This window comes from Lygodium microphyllum, chromosome 13, assembly GCF_053477565.2.
Source record: "Lygodium microphyllum isolate KBCC chromosome 13, Lygodium_microphyllum_v1.1.10, whole genome shotgun sequence".
In the NCBI taxonomy this organism is placed as follows: Eukaryota; Viridiplantae; Streptophyta; class Polypodiopsida; order Schizaeales; family Lygodiaceae; genus Lygodium; species Lygodium microphyllum.
Genome location: NC_141147.1, coordinates 54,071,134 through 54,095,168, shown reverse-complemented (window position 1 = coordinate 54,095,168; position 24,035 = coordinate 54,071,134). Strand labels below are relative to the sequence as shown.

The window sequence follows — 24,035 nt, the reverse complement described above, 5'->3', positions numbered from 1 at the left end:
TCTCTGTCATTGTAATCAGCCCATTCTTTTGCTCTTTTTTCCATATCTTCCAGGCTCTCCCCCTGATGGAGGGTCATTGCCATGAGTTGTTGCTGCTGGGCCTCGAGCTCATGATGTAGGTGGGACTACTCCTGGCGTTCATCAGCGATCTGTGCATTGAGCTGGTCCAGCTTCACCTGCATCCTTTGCACCTGTTCTTCCCTTAACTGGTCCAGCTCTATAGCCTCATGTCTGATCTTGTCAAGCTGGCTTTGCACTTCCAGGTTGACTGCAGATAGCTGATCATTCTTGCACCGAAGGTGGGCATTGGTTTCCCTCTCCCCGTTGAGACGCTCCATCAAGATTTTTATCCTTCCTTCTCAAGTAGCGTCACGTTCCTTCAGGGCCTTTAATTACTCTACCTCCTTAGTGCTGGCTTCCTCCCTGAGCGCAGCGATCTCCCTTTGATATTCTGTTATCTGCTTTGTTCTCTCCAGCTGGAGAGCGGCTTGTGATTCTCGTTCTGCTACCAGCTCCTCCACGGCTGTTCTCCTTTTTTCCCTGGCCCTTTCCAACTGCGAGAGCAGCTCCGTAACATATTCGTCGTATTGGCCTGCTGGAGGTGGGGGGTGGGGCATGGTGGTGGTGGTGACAACGTCTTCTATTTTCTGCCTTTTTAGCTCCGACCTTGGCTCCAGTTCTGCTGTGGCTGCCCTTTTGGCTCTTGATGCTGGGGTGGCCACGGCCGCTTCTCTTGCCAGCTCCCGTTCCACCAAGAATTGTAGCCAAGTGACCACGTTGCTCTCGTCGACTTTTGGGGTGGAACCTTGGGTGGTGGTGGCAAGGGGCATCGTCATGATAGGAGTGGCTGGCATGGAAGATATAAAGAGGGGGAGAGTTGGCATCATCGGATCTTTTCCTTTTCCTTTTGCTGGGGGCAGGGGTGCGATTTCCTGCACACTAATACTGGGACCAGGTGCCTCCGTTCAGTGCGGGCCCTCTGCGCCTTCCTCGTCTCTTTTGTGTTGCTCCTCGATGGAGCGACGGGTTGCCAGCTCTATTTCTTCCTCTTCCTTCCTTCTCAGCTCCTCCTCGGTCTTCTTTTTTCTCTCCTCCTCATCCTTGAGTGACTCCCTTCGGGCCCTTTCCAGATCTTCCTTCTCTTTCTTCTTTCACTCCTCTTCTCTTTTTCCATGCAGGGCTTTGGTTCGTTGTTCCGCATGCCTTTGTGGTGTGCCCTGGGATTCTCCCTCTTCGTCTGCGTCCGTCTCCATTTCATCAGACGACCTCTACTGCTCTTTTGTGTGAGACAGGGACTGTGACGGTGACTCGTCACTTTCTTCATCGCCTTCCTTCTTATCTTCTCTTGCTCGTCCCTGCCCTAGCGCTTCTTGGATGATTGCCGTAAGGACACCTCCAAACCCTATGGTGGAGGCCTTGGAGAATGATGCTTTGCGGGTCGATCGGGACGACGGGGATTCCCCTCCCATGGCTCTTCCTCCTGTTGCCAGGGCCTTAGCTGAAGCCTCTATTGTCTTCCTCACGAACCCATTAAGGTTCACCTCGTCCAGCGATTGCGCTGCAATGCTGTCGAGCAGGGGTACATTGATTCGGGTCATTATGCTATTGTACTTCTGGCTTGAGAACAAGGCGTGCACCATCTTTGCCTACAGCTGAATTTCTAGGTTGGGGATGTCCGCCAGGCTAATTCCATCATTGGTATGGACCTTCACTTTGTCCATCCCCAACATGACGTAGATGTCTCTTTTTGGCTTCCTTTCCACCTTATTTGGCAGCCCTAGTGCCCTTTCCACCAACTCGGGGGTCAGCTCGATCTGCACCTGTCTAGTGGCTTCATTGTCACGCACCGTGATGGTGCCCCTGTTCCTATTGAAGGTGCGCAAGAAATCAGCGCACTGGGTGTAATCCACCCTCCGGCCCACTGCGTCCAGGTACTTCTGCAGGTGGCATTGCTCTATGATTTGGCGTACCACCGGCTCTTCGATGGCCATGTCTTCAAGGTTGAAGACATGGCGGAACTTTAACTAGCTGAACGCTCTCGTTTCCACCGTGAGGCCGTACTTTACTTGTTCCTCCTCCGAGAAGGGGAGCTTGCCCGCTTTGTCCTGGCTTGCCATGATTGCCACCTGCACATTCAGCCATTTCCACTTTTAGTGTTTTTGACAACTAATTTGCTGGAAGACTAAAAGCATAGCAGATTTTACTGAACATAGCCTTAACTTTGCCTTTTAGACTTTTACCGAGTCGAGTCCATCTCTCTCTCTGCTGCTCTCTAATTTGTCTAAAGCATTTTCTTTGAACATGCCCAAGCTTCCCACAATGGAAGCAAACAACATCTAAAGTAGAAGACCTGTAACAAGGAATCCAAGTCATCATGAATAGGGCTATCCATAGCATCCACGGAGCTCAAGCAGTCGAGGGTTGTCCCGACATAGGGAACCTACTCATCAAGACAACTGTCAGTAGAAGCACAAGTGGTAGAAGCATGTTGCAAAGGCTCATGAAACCTCAACGAACGAGAGGACGTAAAGGCATCAACCAAGGATGCAAAAGCTCCCACATGAAAAAGAGTCGTAGCCAATTGCATGGCATAACCAACCACAGTATGGTAAAGCATAAGACATGTGTCATAAGAGCATATGATATTCAGCCATGAAATCAGCCCATAACCATATACATATGCATAGCTCTATAGTACATCATGCCACACGTAGGAACATCCAAGTCAAGTAAAGACCGACAAGTGGCAAAGCATCCTGCAAGAGTCAAGCTCCAGGAGAAGCCCAAACATCTATACAACAACATCCAAATAAGTGGCTCTGTAAGGTATACAACAGTAGACCTTGTGCATAAACGGGTAAGCATACATAGCATCTGTTCTCTAACATGGACAGGCAACAGTAGCCCAACTAGCATAGAAGCTAGACAACAGAGGAGCAAGAAAGCCATAATTGTTTGCCAATCCCAAGCACTGTAAAGTCCATTGATCAACCAGGTATCCCGCAACAAATCCAAGAATCACTGAGCAATCAAAGCTCAAGCAACCAACTACTAAAGAGTAGAGCAATCACTGCTCATACATGTAGAAGCATCCACAAAAATAAACCCATATCATCCCAAATAGTTGGGAGCACCCCATAGACCATAGGCATAGCCGGGCAAAGCATTAAATACCTTCAGCCCCTGTAATTTCGAGCATGTAAAAGACTGTTCAATCTGAGCAAATCAATACTCAATGCAAGCTCAACTTCATGTCCAAATCAAAGGCATACATTCCCAAGTCATATAGCATCAATAGGCACCCAATAGGCATTAGATAGTCATGAGTCATAAGCAATACATACTCAAGAACTGTGTGTTGCCCTATTTCTAGCATGTAAAAAAAAACCTATTAAACTGAGCAAAATGGTCCTCAATCCAAGATCAAATTGATGTCTAACCAAGAAGCATATATCCCCATATGTATAGGCAGCCACTGAGCACAAAATGAGCATCATCTGACCACCTCTACTGATCCGAGACAGGAGGAGCAGGGGCCTGCCCTGTATGACAGCATGTGTGCTATAGGTACTATCAATAATTTGAAGTGGGGAGTGCTTAAGTTGGTGGTAAGTCCAAGAGCCAATGCTTAGGACACAATAGAGACATTGAAGTCCATTGCTCATGGAATAAGAGAGCTGCCCAAGCAGTAAAAGGGGGTTGGAAAAAATCATGACCTGATGCTGTAAAAACAGGCGCAGATTCTACGCAGGCCTACCTGCGGTTATTCAGCACATGGCTGATCATCAAGAAGCCCAAGGGGAGCACCAATAGGGGCCAAAGATGGCCTACACAAGCCTCAACCAAGCCATGGTAGGCATCAAGTGAGATAAGAGGGGAGGAGCTGCTAATGGAGTCTGAGATCAAGCTGAAATAGACCTGCAGGTCATTACGTGATGAGGCCTAATGTAGATCCTTGTCCTGAGGCTGTTGTAGGTATTTGCTAAGGTCGGGGGGTGTTGCCAAGAAGCCAAAGAAGGCTCCAAATCAATCTAGGTAAGCAATCAAGCTCTCCAATGGCTGCCACAAGCTCAAACCCTGTTGTGAACCTGTGAGCTGAAAACTGAGTGAGAGAAGAACTCCCATACCTCGTGTCGATGTCGGGAAGAGGCCGGGAAGTGCTCGCAAAAGGACTCGATCTGATACCAGTTGAAGGGGATGCAATGGCAGTGGAGAAGGAGAAGAGGAAGATGCGGGAGAGAAGAGCACACACAATGTAGGTGCTCTCCAACTGAACTAACAGCCTTATTGCGCTATCATATTATAAATGAATAAAGAATGGGCGGTCATAGTGTACACAGGTAGGCCCAGAGGCCTTATACCCCAACCACCCCAACATTTTGAACTTCATGAGAGCTTCAATCGTCAAGTTCATGTTGATTCACAAAAAGAGCAATACTTTTGGCAAGAGAAAAATGTGATTCTATGAATCTTTTCTCGATGCTTAGAAATTATCTTATAGCTACACTAAAGAAACTTGGAGCCAAAGCCCATGACTACAAAATCGTCTATCAAAAACTCATTAATCTCTGAAGGTTTTACTTTCGCTTAGTGCAATATCACATGCAATTATTAAAATGCAACTATATGACATTTTTTAATTATATTTTTCATGTTAAAGGAAGTTTTTAAAAATTAAAAAATCACAGGATGCATCGCCTTTCGGTAATTCCTTCACACCGGCACCTAGCATCCTTGCCCTTGCGACAAGTGCCGTATCTTCTTATCCAATAAAGAAAATGTGTTACGTGTTCTAATTCAGGTTGCACTTTCTCCTGAAATTTTTAAAAATAAATTTCAATTTACTTTTCGAAAAATTATGTGCCAACCTTTTCAAGAGAGAGACAGACAGATAGACAAACAGATAGACAAACTCTTGTACTTTCGATTTCGATATGGGCCACACAACATGAATGTTCTTCTGCTTCTCCTTTTCTTTTGAAGCACTTAAAGGAAAAGTCAACGTGTCAACCTCATTAGTCATAACACCTTTTTGCTTTCTTAAAAAAACATCAACTAATGTATAATAAAAAGCAGTAAGTTGTCAATCGATCTGAAGAAATCTAAAATAATAAAAAATAAATTTGAAACTTTGACAACCCCATCCCTCTTTGCCAATGTGAAGAAAAGCTTGTAAAGAAATCTTAAACGTTGAAAAGCCTTTAGGCTTTTCAAGTTTCTAAAAGATAAAAGCCTTAAAAAAGCTTAATGGAAAGTTTGAACATTGGGAAGCCTTAAGCCTATATAAAGGGAGGAGAGTTAAGTAGTATGGACCATTCCTTTGATTATAAAATTTTTCTCTTATGTGAGGATAGAGCAAGGTCATACACAAGTGTGTGGAGACACGTGCGTCAGTTCATCATTCATCATTCATCATTCATCATTCATCGTATTTGCAGGTTAAAATGTTAGCTTCGAATCTTTGTCCTTCGTTTTTTTAAGAATTAGTTTAAACGATTTGTCATTTTTCTTTATCCTTTCTTCATTCTTTTAATGATTAGTCACAAAGACTATTTTTAATGATTATTTTATTATAATTAGTCAACATGATTAGTTAGTCTTCATCCTTCCTTCATATAGTTAGTATTGTCTCAGTTTAAACTATTAGACTAGATTCCATCATCTTAGTTTAAACCATTATATTAGTTAGTACAGACTTATGTAGTATTAGTTAATTGGTTAGACTTATTTGTAGTATTAGTAGTTGTACTATTATTGGTTAATTAGTTAGATGTATATAGTATTAGTAGTAGTTAATTAATTAGACTTATCTAGTATTAGTAGTATTTGTAGTAGTTAAGAGTTAATTATTAGTTGCAGTATTAGTTGTTAGACTTATTAGTAGTAGTTAATTAGTTAGACTTAGTCAAAGTAAGTGCTAAGGTTTGTCAATTAGATTGTCTCAACATGATACTTGATCATGTTATTTCATATGCAATAGTTAGTTCCTAAGCTATAGCTCGTAAATGATTATGGAATAGCAACCCTAAGAAATCATAAGCGATTAATTGATCATAAGGAATCACAATTAGTGATTGCAAAGGCTAATGACCTAGCCACGTTGAGTCCTAGCAAAGCACATGCTTAGTGCTACCTTTGACACTAGCATACCACGATAGACTCATCATAGCTACACTTAATCATCACTACAACTACATTTAGTACCACCACCAACCAAAGTTGGATAAAGTTAATTAGTTAGACAAATGTAATATCAATAGTATTTGTAATGGTTAATAGTTAATTATTAGTTGTAGTATTAATGGATAGACTTATTAGTAGTATTAGTAGCTATAGTATTATTAGTTAATTAGTTAGACCTATGTAGTAGCAGTAGTATTTATACTAGTTAATTAGTAAGGAAAGAAAACAATATTTTGAACTAATGAAAAAAACGAAAGCATAACAATCTTTCAAACGTATTGAAAAAATTGGAATCATATATCTTCAACAAACGGGATATTTTGAATGGACAGGAAAATAACACCTTTCCCCATAATTATTTAAATACAAAGAGACCTGTGCCAGCTCTTCAACATGCTATATAACATGTTTTTTCATTTCATTTAGTTTTTGAAGTATTGTTAATGTTTATTTATTTTAATATTTATTTATCTAATTTTATATTAGAGTTACTATTAAGGAAAAAAATAAAATTTATCATTCTCGCATGTAAAATTAATAAGCTAACTTTTTTATTTTTTTAAATATATAATTATGAAGTATAGGATGTTGTTTTCATGAACAAGTATGGTGTAGTTGAATGATAAAAATGCATTGTTCTCATCACAGCATCAATGGATATTCTGCATAAACAAAGTCACGGGGCATCCTTCAAGACTTGTAGAAAAATGAAAACTATAGCTTGTAGAAAAACGTCATTAAAACCCTTTGCTGCAACTTGGTACGACATAGACAAATTCGAATCATCTTGGGCAATAGAATGCGAAGGCATCATTAGAAGACTAACAATGTGCATATCATGTGGTATAGTCACAATGCAACATCATGCTATCATCTCACAAAAGAATGATCCATCTACATAAGAAAAACAAGTAACAACGGCTTTGTTAAGCACTATTCTCATCTTTGCATGCCAACACCATGGAGTTAACATGATGATAATGAAATGCCAACCATGTCTTGTGAACAAAGATAGAAACAAATACGTGATGAATTTTCAATGCAAAGCTGTTACAACTTCAACTATTGAGCATTATTGATACATCCATCTCGATCTCCAAAATGACAAGAGCAATTGCGAACGGAACCTTGGACCGTCGATCTATTCTCAACAACCCTCTAGTCTCTTGGAATGATGAATGGCTTTCGTAGCCATCTACTAGAATTGACTTGACTACATCTGATATTGCAAACGTGTTCGCTTTCAATATACTACATAATCCACTGATCCAGAAGTGCATGGCTACAGCAAAACATCCACATCCAAGGATAGGGCTTTGCATTCTCAGTAGATAATCCATCGAAAGGATTCTAAAGTTCCATCATGAAACCTCTCCATTCGACCCAATGCTCCAAGCAAAACACGAGAATGAAAGAGGTTACAGTTTGCTCAATAATATAGTCGAGCCAAGCCAACGATAGGCATTCCAAAGAGCCAATCAACATGAGTTTGCATGCATCATATTACGGAATAATAACTACCTCATAGAAAGAATAGCAATATTTAGGACAGATAGTTTGCATACAAGTAGCTCGCCCTGCCTAGATATTACCTTGAAAAATGTAGTGTTTCCATTCATATTTCCACTTGGCCATGACGCATATGATGCCAACATCTATCTTAGTAAATACATCAAGATGCGGGCATCAAGATTGTTCATTGTGTACACCTTATACCAACTAAAATAGGATGTCTTGTTCGTCAACAGCACAAGCACAACTTACCTACAAAGGGACATTGATAACTACAAGTGTGCAAACAAGCACAGTTCTAATAAGTTCATCAGACACATCCTCTGTTGCTACAATGTTTTCGCTTCAATACCAAGATTCCCATCTTGGCACCAACGTAACTTAAATGATCGACATATGGGGCATGCCTCATTTTTTCCTTACGTTCACTACAAACGAGGTCATGAGTATAAGGTGGGCCAAGATCAACAAGAAGTTGAAATGCATTGCAAAGGATTTCAATCCTAAATTCTCATGGAAAGACTGCCTCGTTGAGTGCGCCATCCTCTTTCACACTAAGTTCCACATTTTCTTCAACCAATACATTCTTGGTAGAGTTGCTTGTGTTGGGCGCATACCATGTCATTAGATACGAGATCTAACATAAGGGTTCTTTACATGCATATGTCATCCTATGTTTACATGAGGTAAACATTGCAAGTAAGACAAACAAGATATATGAGTACATTCCATCGAATGATGTTCGATGCAATTGTAACGAAACTAGATATACACAATCCAAATGATTCCTAGTATATATAGAAATACAAATATATTACTTCACCTAACCACGTTGATCTATGCATATAAATATTCCAGCTATACATTCAAAACCATAGAAACATCTAATGCCAGATCCAAAATTGTTCTACAAATACACAATCGCAGATACATAATGACAAACTAGATGAGAATGGCAAACATCATCGGGCAAAAGCCCTCAACATAATCAACGACTTCACAATGTACAATGACCTCCAAAAGCTGATGGCCACATCCACTCAAATTCTCGACAACAAACATCATCTTGCATTAGATGATAAGGTTGCAATTGGTACACAATGTCCTACAAAGTTCGCAACCTTCATTTTTACTTGAAACAATAACACTAACTCATATGCACTTAATGTGTAAGATTTCTTAAAGACATTTACAAACTCGAACTTGAGTACAAAGACTCGATTGTTGGCAATCCACTACGAACAAGCACGGCCCAAGCGCTTCTAAACACATGAATAAATGGCATTGAAACATACCCAATTGAGCTGTTATACTATGGATTCAACATCTCGCTCGACCAACTAATAAAAGTCACAAAAATAAAAGACAACACACTAGATCACATGAAAAATAACCACTAGAATCACGATCATAACAATCCTACAATAACGATCGAGATCACATACCTATTGAGCAAAGAGGTCTACACTTAGAAACACAATTCCAACTCCAATCCAATTAACAATATAATCTAAGTAACAAGAAAGTTCACAAATACTACTTCTCAAACATTATTTTAAAAATCTGAAAATATCAACTTTTCTTACAAAATTGCAAACAAAAGCAAACCAAGAAAAAACCAAACTTCTACCAACACTAAACTTGTAGCCTCAACCACTGCAAGTCCTACCACCAACTCAAGTACCTCCATATCATCCATCATCATTTGCAATCAAAACCCGCGAGCCAATCCAGATACGTTGATGCAGAACAAAAGTACTTCATCTACTATATAATATGTAAGAAAAATAACGAGTATGTAAGATAGATGAACAACACCAAGAAAAAAATCCAACATCAAAGAAATCCCATCAAGAAAATGAAAAAAGACAAAAACATTTCAACCGTTCAAGGATAACTTTCAAATTAACATAAAAGCAATAGTTGACAATGTATACAAGGCTAGAAATTTGGAGCAAACAACCATTCATAAGAAAAATGCAACCGTGTACAAGGAACAACCAATACAAACACCCAACAAGATATAAAAAGTATCATTTTTTGAAGAGAAATCTCATTTAGCATAGCAAAAAAATGTAAATGTTCAAACTCACAATCATTGACTCAAGCTATATATATATATATATATATATACTCCTTTCAAAATTCTTCATGTATCTAAACATCGCTAAAACTTATCTACTAACGTACTTCACTTTTAAACATGTCACATATCTAAACATCATCAATAAAACTACCACATAACAAACATACAAGAATATGGAACTTCATACTCCTTTACTTAGCTGCATTTGTCAACCTGGTTTCACTTTTCGTTGTTTCAATATGAATTCCACTATAGCCTTAGCTTGATATTTAGAAAATATATTGCACACAATTTATCCTTGTTCGTACATTTAAGCTAATCTAAGACATAGTGGAAATAAATAGTTCTACTAGAATCAAACAACAACTAAGATAGCCTCGAGTAAGAAATCTCCACTCTAAAAGATTATTCACGACCGCTCCGTAGCTTAGGTATTGTTATAGGATTGCCACTTAGCTCATGTTAGTCAAACTCGATCTCTATTAAGTTATTTTTGCAGTAACCGTCCTTTCAATTTTAAAAACCTTAATGAGAAGCATGGCTAAATACTGTATGCACAATCACCCACCACTTCACAAGATAGGAAAATTTAGTGAGAGTCAATAAAGTATACTCGTGTCTTTTAGCGTTCTTACTAGTCTTTCAGTGTAGGCAATACATTTCTCTCAAGCTCTCGTAGATGCAGTAGACAGTTATTTGAGCTTCCATTCTCCCTGTTCATGCTTCTCAACTATTCTTTACTAAAGGGCATGTCTGTAAAGGAGCGGTTGCATTAGAACTTCGTCGCTATATCAAGCAAAGAATAATATGTATCAATTGCTAGTGCCATGATGCCTCTCTCACAGTTCGGGTAAAGTGTTGTTTGCAAGATAGTTGTTAATGAGCATGCCTCATGAATTAGCACTTCATTATTATATGTGAATCTTTAGTGATTGAGCATACTATGGTCAGTAGTCGATGATATATGGTACACTTCACCCTCAATGTTAGTCAGTGAATGGTTAGTTGCTCACATTCAAAAGGATTTAATCCAGACCCGCTACATCATGCCTGAGTAAAGCCTAGGAAACAACAGAGTTTGTCTAACTTCTGCGACAAGGTAGGCTTATCTGCTACAGATGCCCAAGTATAAATTGTGAGCCACAAGGTATACTAATCTGCAACAGGCCAGAAACTTTCAACTGCCCATTGACAACACAAAGGCTAGAACATGGCATCTGCCCGGTTCAAGCATACGCATTATTTGCATAGGTTTTTCTTCTTTTGAGCCTGTTCTCTTTTGAGCACTACCCAGTAAAGGACGAAGTTACAACTATCTTGGGATGTACTGAGCTAAGATTTGCTGGAAAATGTGCTATAGTCAATCGTAATTCAGCATCTCAGGTATACAAATGAATGGAATCTGTTTGAAGTGTGATCACCTTCAAGAGTATGTAAAGTTTGTACTGCACTTTGGAAGACCAGAACTTCATAGGACTTGTACACCTGGATGCAAATGCTGATAGAGGAAACAATGAGAGGGCATGAAAAGCAAAAGAAACATAAAGTGAAAGCAGCTCTGCAGCTTCATATGCAATCACAAGAGCCCTTGTCTCTCTCTCCCTTTTGATACTTTTCATGCTTTTATGCAGGCGAAGTCTGACCTCTTGTACAATGGAAACCAATATACTAATGAATATTCCCAAGCTTCAGAGCATCTTTTGTGGAATCCTGTGAGATCCATCTCAGCACATCCACTCCAATCGCTTTGAGTTTTCCAGAATCCTGCCCAGCTACAACAAAAGGGGATTCTAGACTATCTAGCATGGTTATCAAGGCTGTCTTCACCAGTCTCTGATCCTGAACAACACCTAGAACCATGTCATCACCAGTAATGATAATAACCTCAAGGTTCTGTGCAAGGCCTGCCTTGATCTTTTCTCTTAGAGCAACTAGCCAATCCACCAGTGCTATCTTAGCCCCACCTACAGACAAGCCTCTCACATCAAGAATCCACTCACCATCCTGAAATTGGGGATATGTATACCCTGCATATCCCTTCCGAGCTAGATGTAGCACCTGTCTGGAAACTGTCTTCAGATTTTTCTTCCAGAACACATCCATGAATGCATTGGAAATACAAGCAAGGGATTTTTTATCCTCTGACTTGTTACATGACTTGAGAAACACTGTAACCATGTCCACATGTTCAGGTTCAAGGTTAGGAGCTTTAGGATTGCTGATGAAAAGAGATGTGAGTAACTTGCAAACCTCAAATTGACTTTCCTGCACTGCCCTTGTTAAAGAATTGGGTATGTTTCCAAGAGTGCCAAAGGAACGGATTAATGAATTCTGAGAAGCAGCAGTCAAACTTTTCCCTGCCTTCTCAATTTCCATGAGTGTGATAGCTGCATAATTATACCAGTTCCCTTCCAAATATAGTGTCAGTGCAACTCCATATGCTTCATTAGTCATCACATCATGAGATTTTCTCATGGAAATGTACATCTGCAAAGGTAACACAAATAAAACTAGACATCAACAAAATAACCAAAGCCTAAATAAACAAAGGCCCACGATGTAATAAAGCCGATTAAACCAAGGAAAAAGGAATAGCAGGAAAAGGTCATTATCAGGGATAATGTCAACAGCAATATGACAAAAAAAGGCACAGTAATAGCATTCTATCCACCCTCCACTTTGATTTTAAAGAATATGTCAAGCTAAGGAAATGCAAGACACTAGACCGGGCAACAGTTAAGTAATACCTCATGACCATCCCCCGTGAGCTTGCGTTTGGTGAAACATTGAATCATGATCTGATAAGTTATCAAGCTGGGCTTGATATTTTCCTCAACCATTTCCATAAATAAGTCCTCAGCTTTGTCATATCTCCCAGCCTTCACCAGTGCTGGGATAATGGAGCTGTAGCTCACAGTACTAGGCTTGATACCATTTTTATAAATAGCAGTTAAGATCTGGAGTGCTTCCTCGTATTGTCCAAGTTTGACATGACTATCTATCAGCATGTTATATGATATAATTGATGGTTTACCACCCACCTGAGAGAATAAAGGATTGTCGATGGCTAGAAATATTTGTTCACAAAGCCAACAACACAATCATCGTAACCTTTAAAGTATAAAAGTACTTTAGAAAGCTAAGTTTGATGTTTATGAAAGTCCTTTAGAGAGCTAGGTTTGAAAACAAGAGGTAATTTATACAACTCAAGTACAGCAATTAACTTTATCTCAAACACCTTAAATGGATGTCCACAAGAACAGTCTGATGTGGAAAGAGCAGTGAACTTAACAGAGTCAAATCAACACGTGGGCCTATATGCATATTATACTCACTCACATTTGCATATGGTATATGGTATTCGAGATGTTTAAAAGGGTCAAAGCAAAAGAGGAAACCATGAAATTCCCATGAAGACCCCTTATTTGAAAAGATGACAATATACAATATTCCATTGCCTATGTGGAAGAAACCAGGATGCATAAGACATGTCCATGAGAAGATTTCATCTATTTGACTGCATACCGATTCATACTTCAGAAGAGCACGTTCTGCTTTCTTTGGGAGTCCTGCTCTACAGTATGCCTGAAGTAGATAATCATATGCCATAGATGTCGGTCGCCAACCTGACTTAGACCTCACCTTAATGAGCTCTAAAACTTTCTTATAGTTCCCTTGTCGACTATGAAGTTGCATAAGCTTGAGTAAAACCTTCAAAGAAATAAACATGAAGCCCAGTCAGCTTTCCTCCATGTTAACCCACTTGGAGGAGCATGTATACCTGTACATAACAACAAATACTGCACAATTGCAATTGAAGGATACAACGGAAATGATGATTCCTGGCAATTACAGAATCGCTTGAAAGACTCTTGTCCATTTGCATTCTAAGCTTTCTAATTCTCAGCCTTTTAAGAATGTATTCATAAAAGAAAAATAATCCTAATACACATCAAACATGTAGCAAACAAGAGTACAATTTTGAAAAAAACTGAGAGCAAAATGTGCATATGCATTTATGTATTTGTCACATGTAGAAGCTCAGGTATATGCTTTGCACAAGATACTTCTAAGCAAGAGAGATTAAGGGCTACGCTAAGCTGACCAACAGATAAAGGGCTAGGCCACCTTTACACATGAAGATCAATGAAGACTGAGGACCCCTTGATTTGCACATCCCATGTCTCTAACCCAAGAAGGACTGATGCAAACCTACATGTTAGCCCTACCCTCAAGTAAAAAACCCTACAAGAAAGATAAGAATCTACAAAACAGAGGTTAGCAGTGAGATGCTCCAAAGCAAAACAAAACAAAACATGAGAGCAAAATGAAAAAACAATGCAATGACTGTGTATGTACAAGTGAATGCAACAGAAGACTGAAAAAATATGACTAAGCCTAAAGGAAACTAGCCTAAGGTTCCTAAGGATGACCTAAGACCCCTAAGAGACTAGCCTAGGGGAAGGTAATGACCAAATCAGTCAAACATACTATGAGGCATTGACTAACGGGGAGATCCAGGATCCACTGCATTGGTGAGCAGCCACTAATGAACACGGATACCAAGGGGTGGAGAAACTGTGCTACCTCCTTGGGGAAGACCCTCTCTCAACCTCCTTAGAGTGGCACTACCACAGCCAGAAGGGGTTGAGGTTGGTCTAAGACTAGGGATTGGATTCAGTTTTGGTGTGGGTAGAAGATCTTTAGTTGAGGATGAGGTGATTTTGGGTGTGGGTCTAAGACCCTCGGCCTTTGAGCAACAATTGTCATCTACATGGCCCGGTTTCCTGCAAAATGTGCAAAACCTATTCAGAGGGTCTTTGTAAGGGTGAGTGTACCACTCCCTTTTTCCTTCAAAGAAGGAGATTGACCATCAGTATCAGAACATGGTCTGTGTTTAGGGTCGATCAAGGAAGACAAAATTGGGTCTAAATGTGGAGGTGATTCCTTTCCACTCCTTGTTTCCTTCAAAAAAGGAGGTGACTCATCAACACAAGATGGGGATTCATGCATTTGACCAACCGAGGAGAGTAGTATAGTGTGCAAGAGGGGAATTCCCCACACAACAGGACCAAAGGACAGAGAGCAACACACTTGCAAATGTGTGTAAGTCACTATTTAAAAGGTGGCATTCCCCCTAATAATGTACCAAGGTGCAGAGTGGTATTCTTCTAATATCTAGTGATGGCCTAAAACGTTGATGTGCCTCAAAAGACAATGTGACTGAATAACCTATTGTAGGTCTAAAGTAAGATTGAAAGAAGAGAAATATAAATGTGAAGTTAATGTGGGAAAGAAGGGCAGAAATGTAAAGATGAATGCAAAGCACCAAACTCATACTCAAATGAAACAAAGGATGAAGGATTACATTGTGGAACATCTCTAAGCATAAGAGTTTTCTTCAAAACCATACCGGTACCAATTTGGGTCTCCATGGTGACTTACAAGGATCAGTATAGACAAAATTAGACTCACATAAAAATTGATTGTGCAAACCTACTAGTAGGCTTGATTGTGAAGAGTTTGAGCTTTCAGCTGTGTCCTGAATGGATAGGCTTTCCTTAACTGAGAGGTGATCAATCTCAGTTGGAGCCCTAGGACAATTAATTGGTCAATAAGTGTCAATGGTGACACTAGGGACTAGGCACCAATTAATTAATTTGAGCCTATCCAAGGGTTAGTTAGGTTGGGGAGCACTTGGGGTTATGGGGTTACAAACGGCCTAGCCAATTGAATTGTGGATGGGCACACTTCATTTTGGGCAGGGTTAGAAGGGCTGAAATTAATTTTCAGAATTAATTAATTGATTGGCTGGAAATTGCTGAAAAATGGAATTACAAGGCTGCTACTTAGTAGAAATACCCATGCAATGGGGGAGAGGTCTGGCAGGGGACTATGGAGCCTCGTTCAGTTCATCCAAGTTGTGTGAGAGCGAGACAAGGTGCTGTTGGTCAGAATTTGGAGCAAAGAACAACCATATGCTGCAGGTGACAGCAATCTGAGCCCTTCAAGCAGCAAGTGACAGCAAGTTGGAGATTCCCAGCTACTGATGACAACATTTGTAGGCTGGTGGCTGCATCATTTGGGCTCCAAGCAGCAGGCGACTGCATTAAATGCAGATCAGGGCAGGCAGCAAGCAGTTTTGAAAGTTTTCCTGCATGTAAACTCTGAATTTTCTCTCTCCTCAGCATTCACTCACCTTGTCAGCCCATTCTTTGGTATCTCAGCAATTGTCAGCCATTTGAAGAGTTTCTAAACTAGATTTGGTGGGCAAAACAATGAGATTTCTGCTGTAAACCCTAGTTCTCAGCAAAAATTAGGGTTTAGCAACCACCTTGGGACTCATGCCAGCAATTAGAGGCATCGTACACTAAAATCAACAGCTGGAATCCATTGCCAAGGATTTCAGCTACCAGCCATCCAATTTGATTTGGGGCAACATTTGACCAATTAGTTGTTGAGCTAAAACCACATTAGCTTCACTTAAACAGCCCCAAAACATGCTTAATTAAGGAAGAAACCTTGTTTATTTAAAAAGAAATGCATTCCTAGAGAGTGTATGTATGCCCAAACTTTCTATAAATAGATATTCTGCCCTCCATTCAGCCCTATTCTCGTTTTTGCAGGTTTCAGTTGTTTTCAGCTTGCTGCCCACACCCCGTTCACAAAGGATATCGCAGTCCAAGTTGTCCATTGCAGTCTTCACTCATCTAGCGCCTGTTTCTAGCCCTCCATTCAGCCCTATTCTCGTTTTTGCAGGTTTCAGTTGTTTTCAGCTTGCTGCCCACACCCCGTTCACAAAGGATATCGCAGTCCAAGTTGTCCATTGCAGTCTTCACTCATCTAGCGCCTGTTTCTAGCCCTCCATCATCAATTTGCTACTGTTTTCAGCTAGATGACTACTGTTGTCCATCATCAAGCTGTCGTACAACCTACCACGCCAACATACTACTGCGTTTACAGGCCCCAACTGCTACCCTGCAAATTTTCTCTCTCCTCCAGCTGTCACCATCATATTCTCACCCTGTCGCTACCGTTTTTTCTCCTGCAGCCTGTCGTTGCTGTTTTCTCTCTCCTCACCTGCGTTTTTAGTCTTTCTCTCTCTTGCCTTGCCGTTTGTATCAGATCCAACCTTCCTTGGTTGCATTTGCTGGCGTTTGACATCCAGAGGCTGCCTTGCTGCGATTCGAGATCCATTCAAAGTAGGACACACTCTCCAGCTCATTACCCCTACCTTCATCCTTGAGATACAAGAGTTTGAGGTACAATATTCATTCACTACATAGTGTGTTTGCTGCACGAGCATTGTGTATTCAATAGTCATATCATTTCATTCATTCTCTGTGTTCATTGTCTCTGAGTTGCCCTAACCCTAATGGTGTCCTTATATTAGTATGTGCTTTATCATACGGTGTTATTTGTGTCTCTATGTTAGGGTATTTTCTTCACACTGCATCAAAGCCGAGTTCTCTAAGAGAAACCTAGGCCTTGATCTGAAAGCTCTACACAAGAAGCGGAAACAACAAAAGGACAGATGACTTTGAACACTACTTCTACGCCACTTCTCACATCCGAGCTAAATCCATCGAGGAACGAGTCGAAATGTGCCTCACAGCTTGTTTCACAAGCTCCCAACATGGCCGGACAAACATTGGACTACCATGAAGTTCCACGACCTTACGAGATCACTGCAGCTGAGTACAATCTCATTTTGATGCATAGAGCCCAACAACACATAGAAGGTAAGACTGTATTTCACCCTTCAGATTCGGTGTACCGACCTATTGACCATGCAAGAAGGGCAAAATCTCCACTTAAGACTGGCCATCCACAAGTGGAAACTCGCATAGAGTACACTCCATTGCCTTCATACTTATTCTCTCTGATTCCAAGTATGTCTACCATTTCAGATTCTGTTAATGATGATTCCCCTTCTCCTATTGGTATGGATGATTTTCTGATGAAGGACGTATGCAAAACAATTTCTAGATGGAGGGCACATTAGTGCATTTCTTTCTATGCACTTTTGGATATTTTTTAGGGGTTTGACCACATTTAGGGTTTTCCCTATTTTTCGCATATATCTAGGTAGCTTGCCTTGTAACTCTCATTATCCATTATCCATCATTAATCCTTCATGATCAATCAACCCTCCTCATTCTCTCATCCCCCTGCTACCGTCTGGCACCCACACTAATGTGTAGAGCTACGTGTTGGGTCTGATTGTTACAACCTTATACCTTCAACCATTGTAGTCACATTGTTTCTTCTCTCTCTTGCATTCTCTCTTTGTTCACTTTTCTCTTTCCATTGCACACTCTCATATGGTATCAAAGCCACATGTGGGAGCCAAGGATCTCAAAGAGGAGTGTTTTGTCCATTGTCCGCAACAGAACTTGCCAGGTGTGATCCTCACGTGCTACAGACCTTGTGCTTGGAGTCAAATAGGGGAAGGCGGCCTGTTTCCAGCCCTTTTTTAGGCTGCGTTTACCAGGGAAATTTTGTGTTTTGCTCTTAAGTGGCCTCTACCAGGCTGGCCAGCACCAATACTGCACCCGAGCGGCATCAAACAAGCTGGGCGGCCATTCTATTGGCTGGGCAACACCAAAACATGCCTGCATTTTCTGCAAGCACTCCCCAACACGCATGTTGTAGAACCAGGCCCTGCATGACCTACGTTTTTGTGCAGGCAGCCCTTGTATCTCTGCGTTTTGTACAAGCAGGTCATCAGTCCTCCTGGGCAGCACATGTTCTCTGCTGGTCGGGCCTGTTTACATGTGGACAGATTTCTTTCTTTGTTGTGCTCTCATACTACCTGGTCTTCGTTGACCACGATGACTTTTTTTTGGTGTTGGGCGGCCATCATTGCAAGCCCACATTAGGGCAGATTTGCATTTATTGTAGGGACTCAATTTCCAAGCACTCATGATCCTTTAGCAGCCCCTGGATTGGCTATGTTTCCAAGTTGATGAAGCCCTGTTTTCCTCTGCATTTACCGCTCCCTCTCTCTACCCAGAATTATGTGTTCCCTTCGGCGTCCAATATTCCCCATCTACCTTGCCCTAGTTGGTCTTCTTCTATACCATGGCCCAACAGAACCTGATTATCCCGAGGATTGACCAGTCACCTTTATTCGAGTGGTAGCATCTTCTTTGTTTTCTTGCAAGTATTTAATTAAAGGACATCTATGGCCGACATGTATGCTATGGAGCACTATGTCATTTGGGATCATTCAGACTAACCACCATCTTATTACTCTTTTTTGTTATATTCCGGGGCTTTTAGTCCTCCATTGGCATTGACCACATCTCCCGAGCAAGTGCTAGTCCTACCCTCTCTCTTTGCATCTAACAAGCTGAATGGGACAAACTAACCTCTATAGTTGTGCCGCATAGGGTGTCTCCTTGACAACTGTGACCTTTGCACCATGGATCCTCATGATGGTGTGACCGCGGATTCGGCAGCTCTATGGAATCGGTTGAAAACCAAAGCCCACTCTTCTCTCCTTTTGAGTTGTACAGATTCTGAACTCATGCATGTTTGATGTATCCACACCGCTACAAGGATTTGGAGGAGATTGGCATCTCTCTTCCAGATCTAGACATTTGGGCATCACTAATCTCTTGTGTTGAAGCTACGACAGCTTTCTGTTAGCAGATTCCCCTAAGGGATAACATCTACAAGATATTTGAGATGAGCTTTCATTCCTTGGTACGGACATTTCTTTAGAGGACCTAGTTGTGACACTTCTCTCACATCCTCCGTCATCGACATATGATGTGTTGTACACCAATCTTCTCACTTCTCACAGCTGGGAGACTCTCACTTGGAAGGAGACTTCTCACAGCTGGGAGACTCTCAGCTGATTGCCCGGACCTTGAAGGGTCCGAGACCTCTGAATTTCATCTTTTTCTTATGTCCTTTAACTGAGTAGAGGAGCACTAGGTCACCCTGCTCAAACTCCCGTTGCTTGACATGTTTGTCAAACCAGCTTTTGCATCGGGCTTTCTCGCAGATAAGTGCGTGGGAGCTATAAAATTGGTGCTTGAGTAGGATGCGCATCACAATGAGGTAGATTTTTGCGGAGCCCGTGCACATAGTCATGCTTATGCAGATTTATCTATAGGTACATGACAAGCAACGCAGAAAAAAGGGAAGAGGAAGAACTTGGAGTCACTTTCAACTCTGATACAACTTTTGTGGAGAAGCGTAAAGGATATCCCACGTGTCATTGTGGGAAGATCTCACACCCCAAGGAGAAGTGTTGGAGAATATACCCTCACCTTCGTTCAAGAGCGAAGGGTGGATCTACATTGGAGCCTTCATCTACCTCTACTTCATCACCCGCTATTACCACAAAGTCTGTGTTTCTACACATTTGTCAGGTGGAGGAGTCTTCTTCGCATGTCTCATCTTATGAGCAACCTTGGCTCTTTAAGAGTGGTGCATCAAGTCCTATGACTCCCCGAGGTAATTTGTTACAAGTTCTCCATCCAACTAAGGGTATTGTCATTGATAGTGACATTTCTTTGGTGCCTACTATCAAAAGATGACGTACCAGCGAGACAGTAGGGTTGGCGGAAAGGAACATGGAGTGAACTCGCCAAACATGGAGAAGAGAAGAGAAGAGAGAAGAAACTCTGATGAATGGAATGATGAAGTTCCGAATCATGGAGTGAATGTGATACAAAGGAACAAGGGTGTCGTAGCACAAGGAAGATGATGAAGATAGCCACGAACCATGAACCGCAATGTCCTCCTGAAGGGATGTGAGGGTAGTGGAGAGGCTGGAGAGAAGAGATGACGGACTGAATGAATCAGCCGTAAGAAATGAATGAGAGAGTGACCTATAAATAGGCACAGTCAATCTAGGATGGTGCCCCTTTTTGGGGCTGAAAACCCTAAACGCAAAACGCAAAAACGCAAAAACACAAACTGCGAGTAAAGGGTGAAGGGTTTCTCAACACCCCCTCTCAGGCCCAAAAAGGGGAACAAGAGAATAGTGAGATGGAGATGCAATGCTACATGCTGAAGAATGCTCATACAACAGGTGCCACTTGGACAATGTCCCTCGTGAGAAAATTGTTCAATTGCCCAAGCACCCTAGTACATAGATGATGAAATCATTCAATGCATAGGAGGAATGTCGGACTTTGTGTGGTACCGAGAACCATAAGGATATGCCCGTACTCGATCTCAAGAAGTGGCTCCATGCTGACCAAGTGACCAAGGCAAGAAGAGAAGAGGAGGAAGAAGATGTAGAGCATCCCTAAGATCCAAGATTTCCACCGGAAAGGGAACGTGCAGTAAAGACCAGTAAACAGAGTGAACTGGAGAAACCGAAACACAACCTCGGGAGAGAAGCCACTAGCTCCGTGCATCCATGCTAGAAGGAATATGAAGGCCTCGTCACCAAGTCGCGGCTGAACCACCGAGGTCGCGATCTAGGTAGTACCTCAAGATCCTGGGTATCAGTAGAAGATATGACTCTCGTCGAAGACAGCCACCCCAAGAAAGTAGAGGATGGGTAAAGAACTTCATGTGGAGTAGGTTCCCCCTCTGAGGTGGGAGGTGGAGGGGCCCCCATTGAAGTCGAAGAAGAAGTAGATGTCCCCTCTGAGGGCAAAGAAATAATATCCCCCTCTGAATCCCCCTTTGAAGTAGAGAGGGAATCCAAAAACTCATGGATCACAGACTCTGAAATGTCTGATGACGAAGGAAGTGCCGCCGGTCGTGCTGAAGAAGGTATCCGGGGTGCTGAAGAGCTCCCAGAGGTAGCCTCTCAAACCTGAGTCGTCAAGGGGGGGGAAGGGTGGGGCTTAGAATGAGCAAGAGATGGGCAACAGTCGTTGTCTCTTAGTGGAGCAGACTAGGTAGCCGAAGAAGAGAAAGGAGTTGAGCAACCACTCTCTCTCAAAGGAGCGGGCTGACGAGGAGACGGTATCAAACAATCATTGTCTCTCGATGGAGCCGATTGCAAAACCGCGGGCCGTGGAAGCCACTGTACCGGAAAATAAGTGGGAGAAGACTACCGCTGACATTGCGACGATCTCCAGGAGGTCGTAGTGCCAATCAATCCTCCATGTGCTCGAAAGAACTTAGCGCGCATTGGATGTGTCTTATTGCCGTGAGCATAGTACTCTGATAGCCGATGTAAAACGATCTTTGTGGCCCAGAAAGGAGAGGTGGCACAAGGAGTGCTTGGTGAAAGACGCATATACTCCGGGGGGATGGGGAGCAAAGGCCGAAGTTGGCAAGCATTGGTGGTGCGTTCGGTGATGGCACAATAGGAGCACCCAATAGTCCGGTCATCTGTTGATAAAGAAGCCATGGATACCAGTGTGCCTTGTTGAAGAAAGAAGAGGTCAGCCACCATGAACCACGAACCTCAAGGGGTGTGAGGACAGTGTGAAGCACGAACCGCAATGTCCGCCTCAAGGGGTGGGAGGGTAGTGGAAGGGCTAAAAGTGAGCTATGAGTGGAAGGAGAATGCGACCAGCAGTAAGAGGTTGCAACTAGTAGAAAAACGCAGGTGAGGAGAGAGAAATACTAAAAACGCAAGCAGGACAACCTGCAGGAGAGAGAAAGACTAAAAACGTAGGCAGGACAGCTTGCAAGAGAGAGAGAGACTAAAAACGTAGACAGTAAGTGAGTGAAAGACTAAAAACGCAGGCAAGGCAGCCTACAGGAGAGAGAAAGACTAAAAAAGTAGACAAGAGGAGAGAGAGACTAAAAACGCAAGTACGACAGCCTACAAGAGAGAGAAAAACTAAAAACGCAGGCTGCAAGAGAGAGAAAGACAAAAAAACGTAGGTAGAACAGCCTGCAAGAGAGAGAGAAAAACCAAAAACGCAGAAAAAAACAGCAGCAACAGTCAATATGCTGAAATCAGCTCCGAACAATATGTGATAGGCTAGAAACAGGCGCCAAACTGTTGTAGACAACAATGGGCAGCTTAGACCGCGTTATCCTCCGCGTTTGGGGTGTGGGCAGCAAGCTGAAATACCTGAAATCTGCAAAAACGAGATTATTTTCTGAATGGAGAGTGATCAGCAACTGTCGCTCTGCTGTAAACAGCTGCAAACTACAGTTGGAAGGCTGGAAACAGGTGCCAAACTGTAGATGACAGCAAGGGACAACTGAGACTGCGATGTCCTCCGCGAAAAGGGTGTGGGTAGCAAGCTGAAAACACCTGAAACCTGCAAAAACGAGATTTTGATGCAACGGAAGAAAAAGAGAAATGGATGCCGAGCCCGCCACCGGTCTTTGCCTGCACTGGAGTGGAGGATCTTTGCCGTTATTTGAGCAGATCCAGCTCTGATACCATGTCAAATCAGCGAGACAATAGGGTTGGCGGAAAGAAACACGGAGCAAGAACTCGGCAAACATGGAGAAGAGAAGAGAAGAGAGAAGAAACTCTGATGAATGGAATGATGAAGTTCCAAATCATGGAGTGAATGTGATACAAGGAAACAAGGGTGCCATAGCACAAGGAAGATGATGAAGACAGCCGCGAACCACGAACCGCAATGTCCTCCTGAAGGGGTGTGAGGGTAGTGGAGAGGCTAGAGAGAAAAGGTGACGGACTGAATGAATCAGCCGTGAGGAATGAATGAGACAGTGGCCTATAAATAGGCTCAATCAGTCTAGGATGGCGCCCCTTTTAGGGGCTGCAAACCCTAAACACAAAACGCAGAAACACAAACTGCAGGTGAAGGGTGAAGGGTTTCTCAACACCTACTAGTGCTGTTGGCACCTTGTCTCTATTATCTGACCATCCATTGAGCTCCATTTGTAAGGCCCTAAATATTCCTAACTTGGGCTTCCCTCTCCTCTCAGTTTATGGCCTTCCTAAGCAACTTTTGTGACCGGTTGGCCAAAGAGGGGGCTATCTATGTTCCATTCCCCTTCCATTGTGCACAGCCCTCTGAGGTAGTTTTCTATTACCACACCCATTTCCAATTGTGCACCATCTATTCCACAAGTTTGATTCCATCCCCCTTCATCTTCTCTGGTGGTTCCCTCGTACCTCCCATCCCTTTTAGAGGGGGAAGATATTGGTGATGAGGGTGTGGATTTCCTCGCCCCTTCTGTTTCAAAGGGGGCTTTCCAGGATTGTGAGGAGTTCCTTCAAGGTTTCCAATCTTCTTTGGGTGTTTCTTGTATACAACTATCCCTTTTCTTCATCATCAAGCCACTATTCCCTATTGCTCGGCCCTTGGTCCTTGTTGTTTCTATGCAGCGTATGGTGCCT

At 42.2% G+C, this 24,035-nt stretch overlaps 1 protein-coding gene across 2 annotated transcripts in view; it reads right to left on the bottom strand.

Annotated features, from left to right (window-relative positions):
• Positions 1–10,654: 10,654 nt before the first annotated feature.
• Positions 10,655–24,035, bottom strand: part of LOC148026626 (uncharacterized) — a 41,540-nt gene continuing 28,159 nt past the window's right edge. The window contains exons 3-5 of one of the 2 annotated variants that reach the window (XM_087691077.1): positions 13,307–13,492; positions 12,529–12,822; positions 10,655–12,268 (exon numbers count right to left, since the gene is read on the bottom strand). In XM_087691077.1, coding sequence (XP_087547203.1) covers positions 11,450–12,268; positions 12,529–12,822; positions 13,307–13,492 — 1,299 coding nt within the window. In that variant the 3' untranslated portion in view covers positions 10,655–11,449. The remainder of the gene's footprint in view (positions 12,269–12,528; positions 12,823–13,306; positions 13,493–24,035) is intronic. The other variant, XM_087691078.1, reaches the window with a different exon arrangement.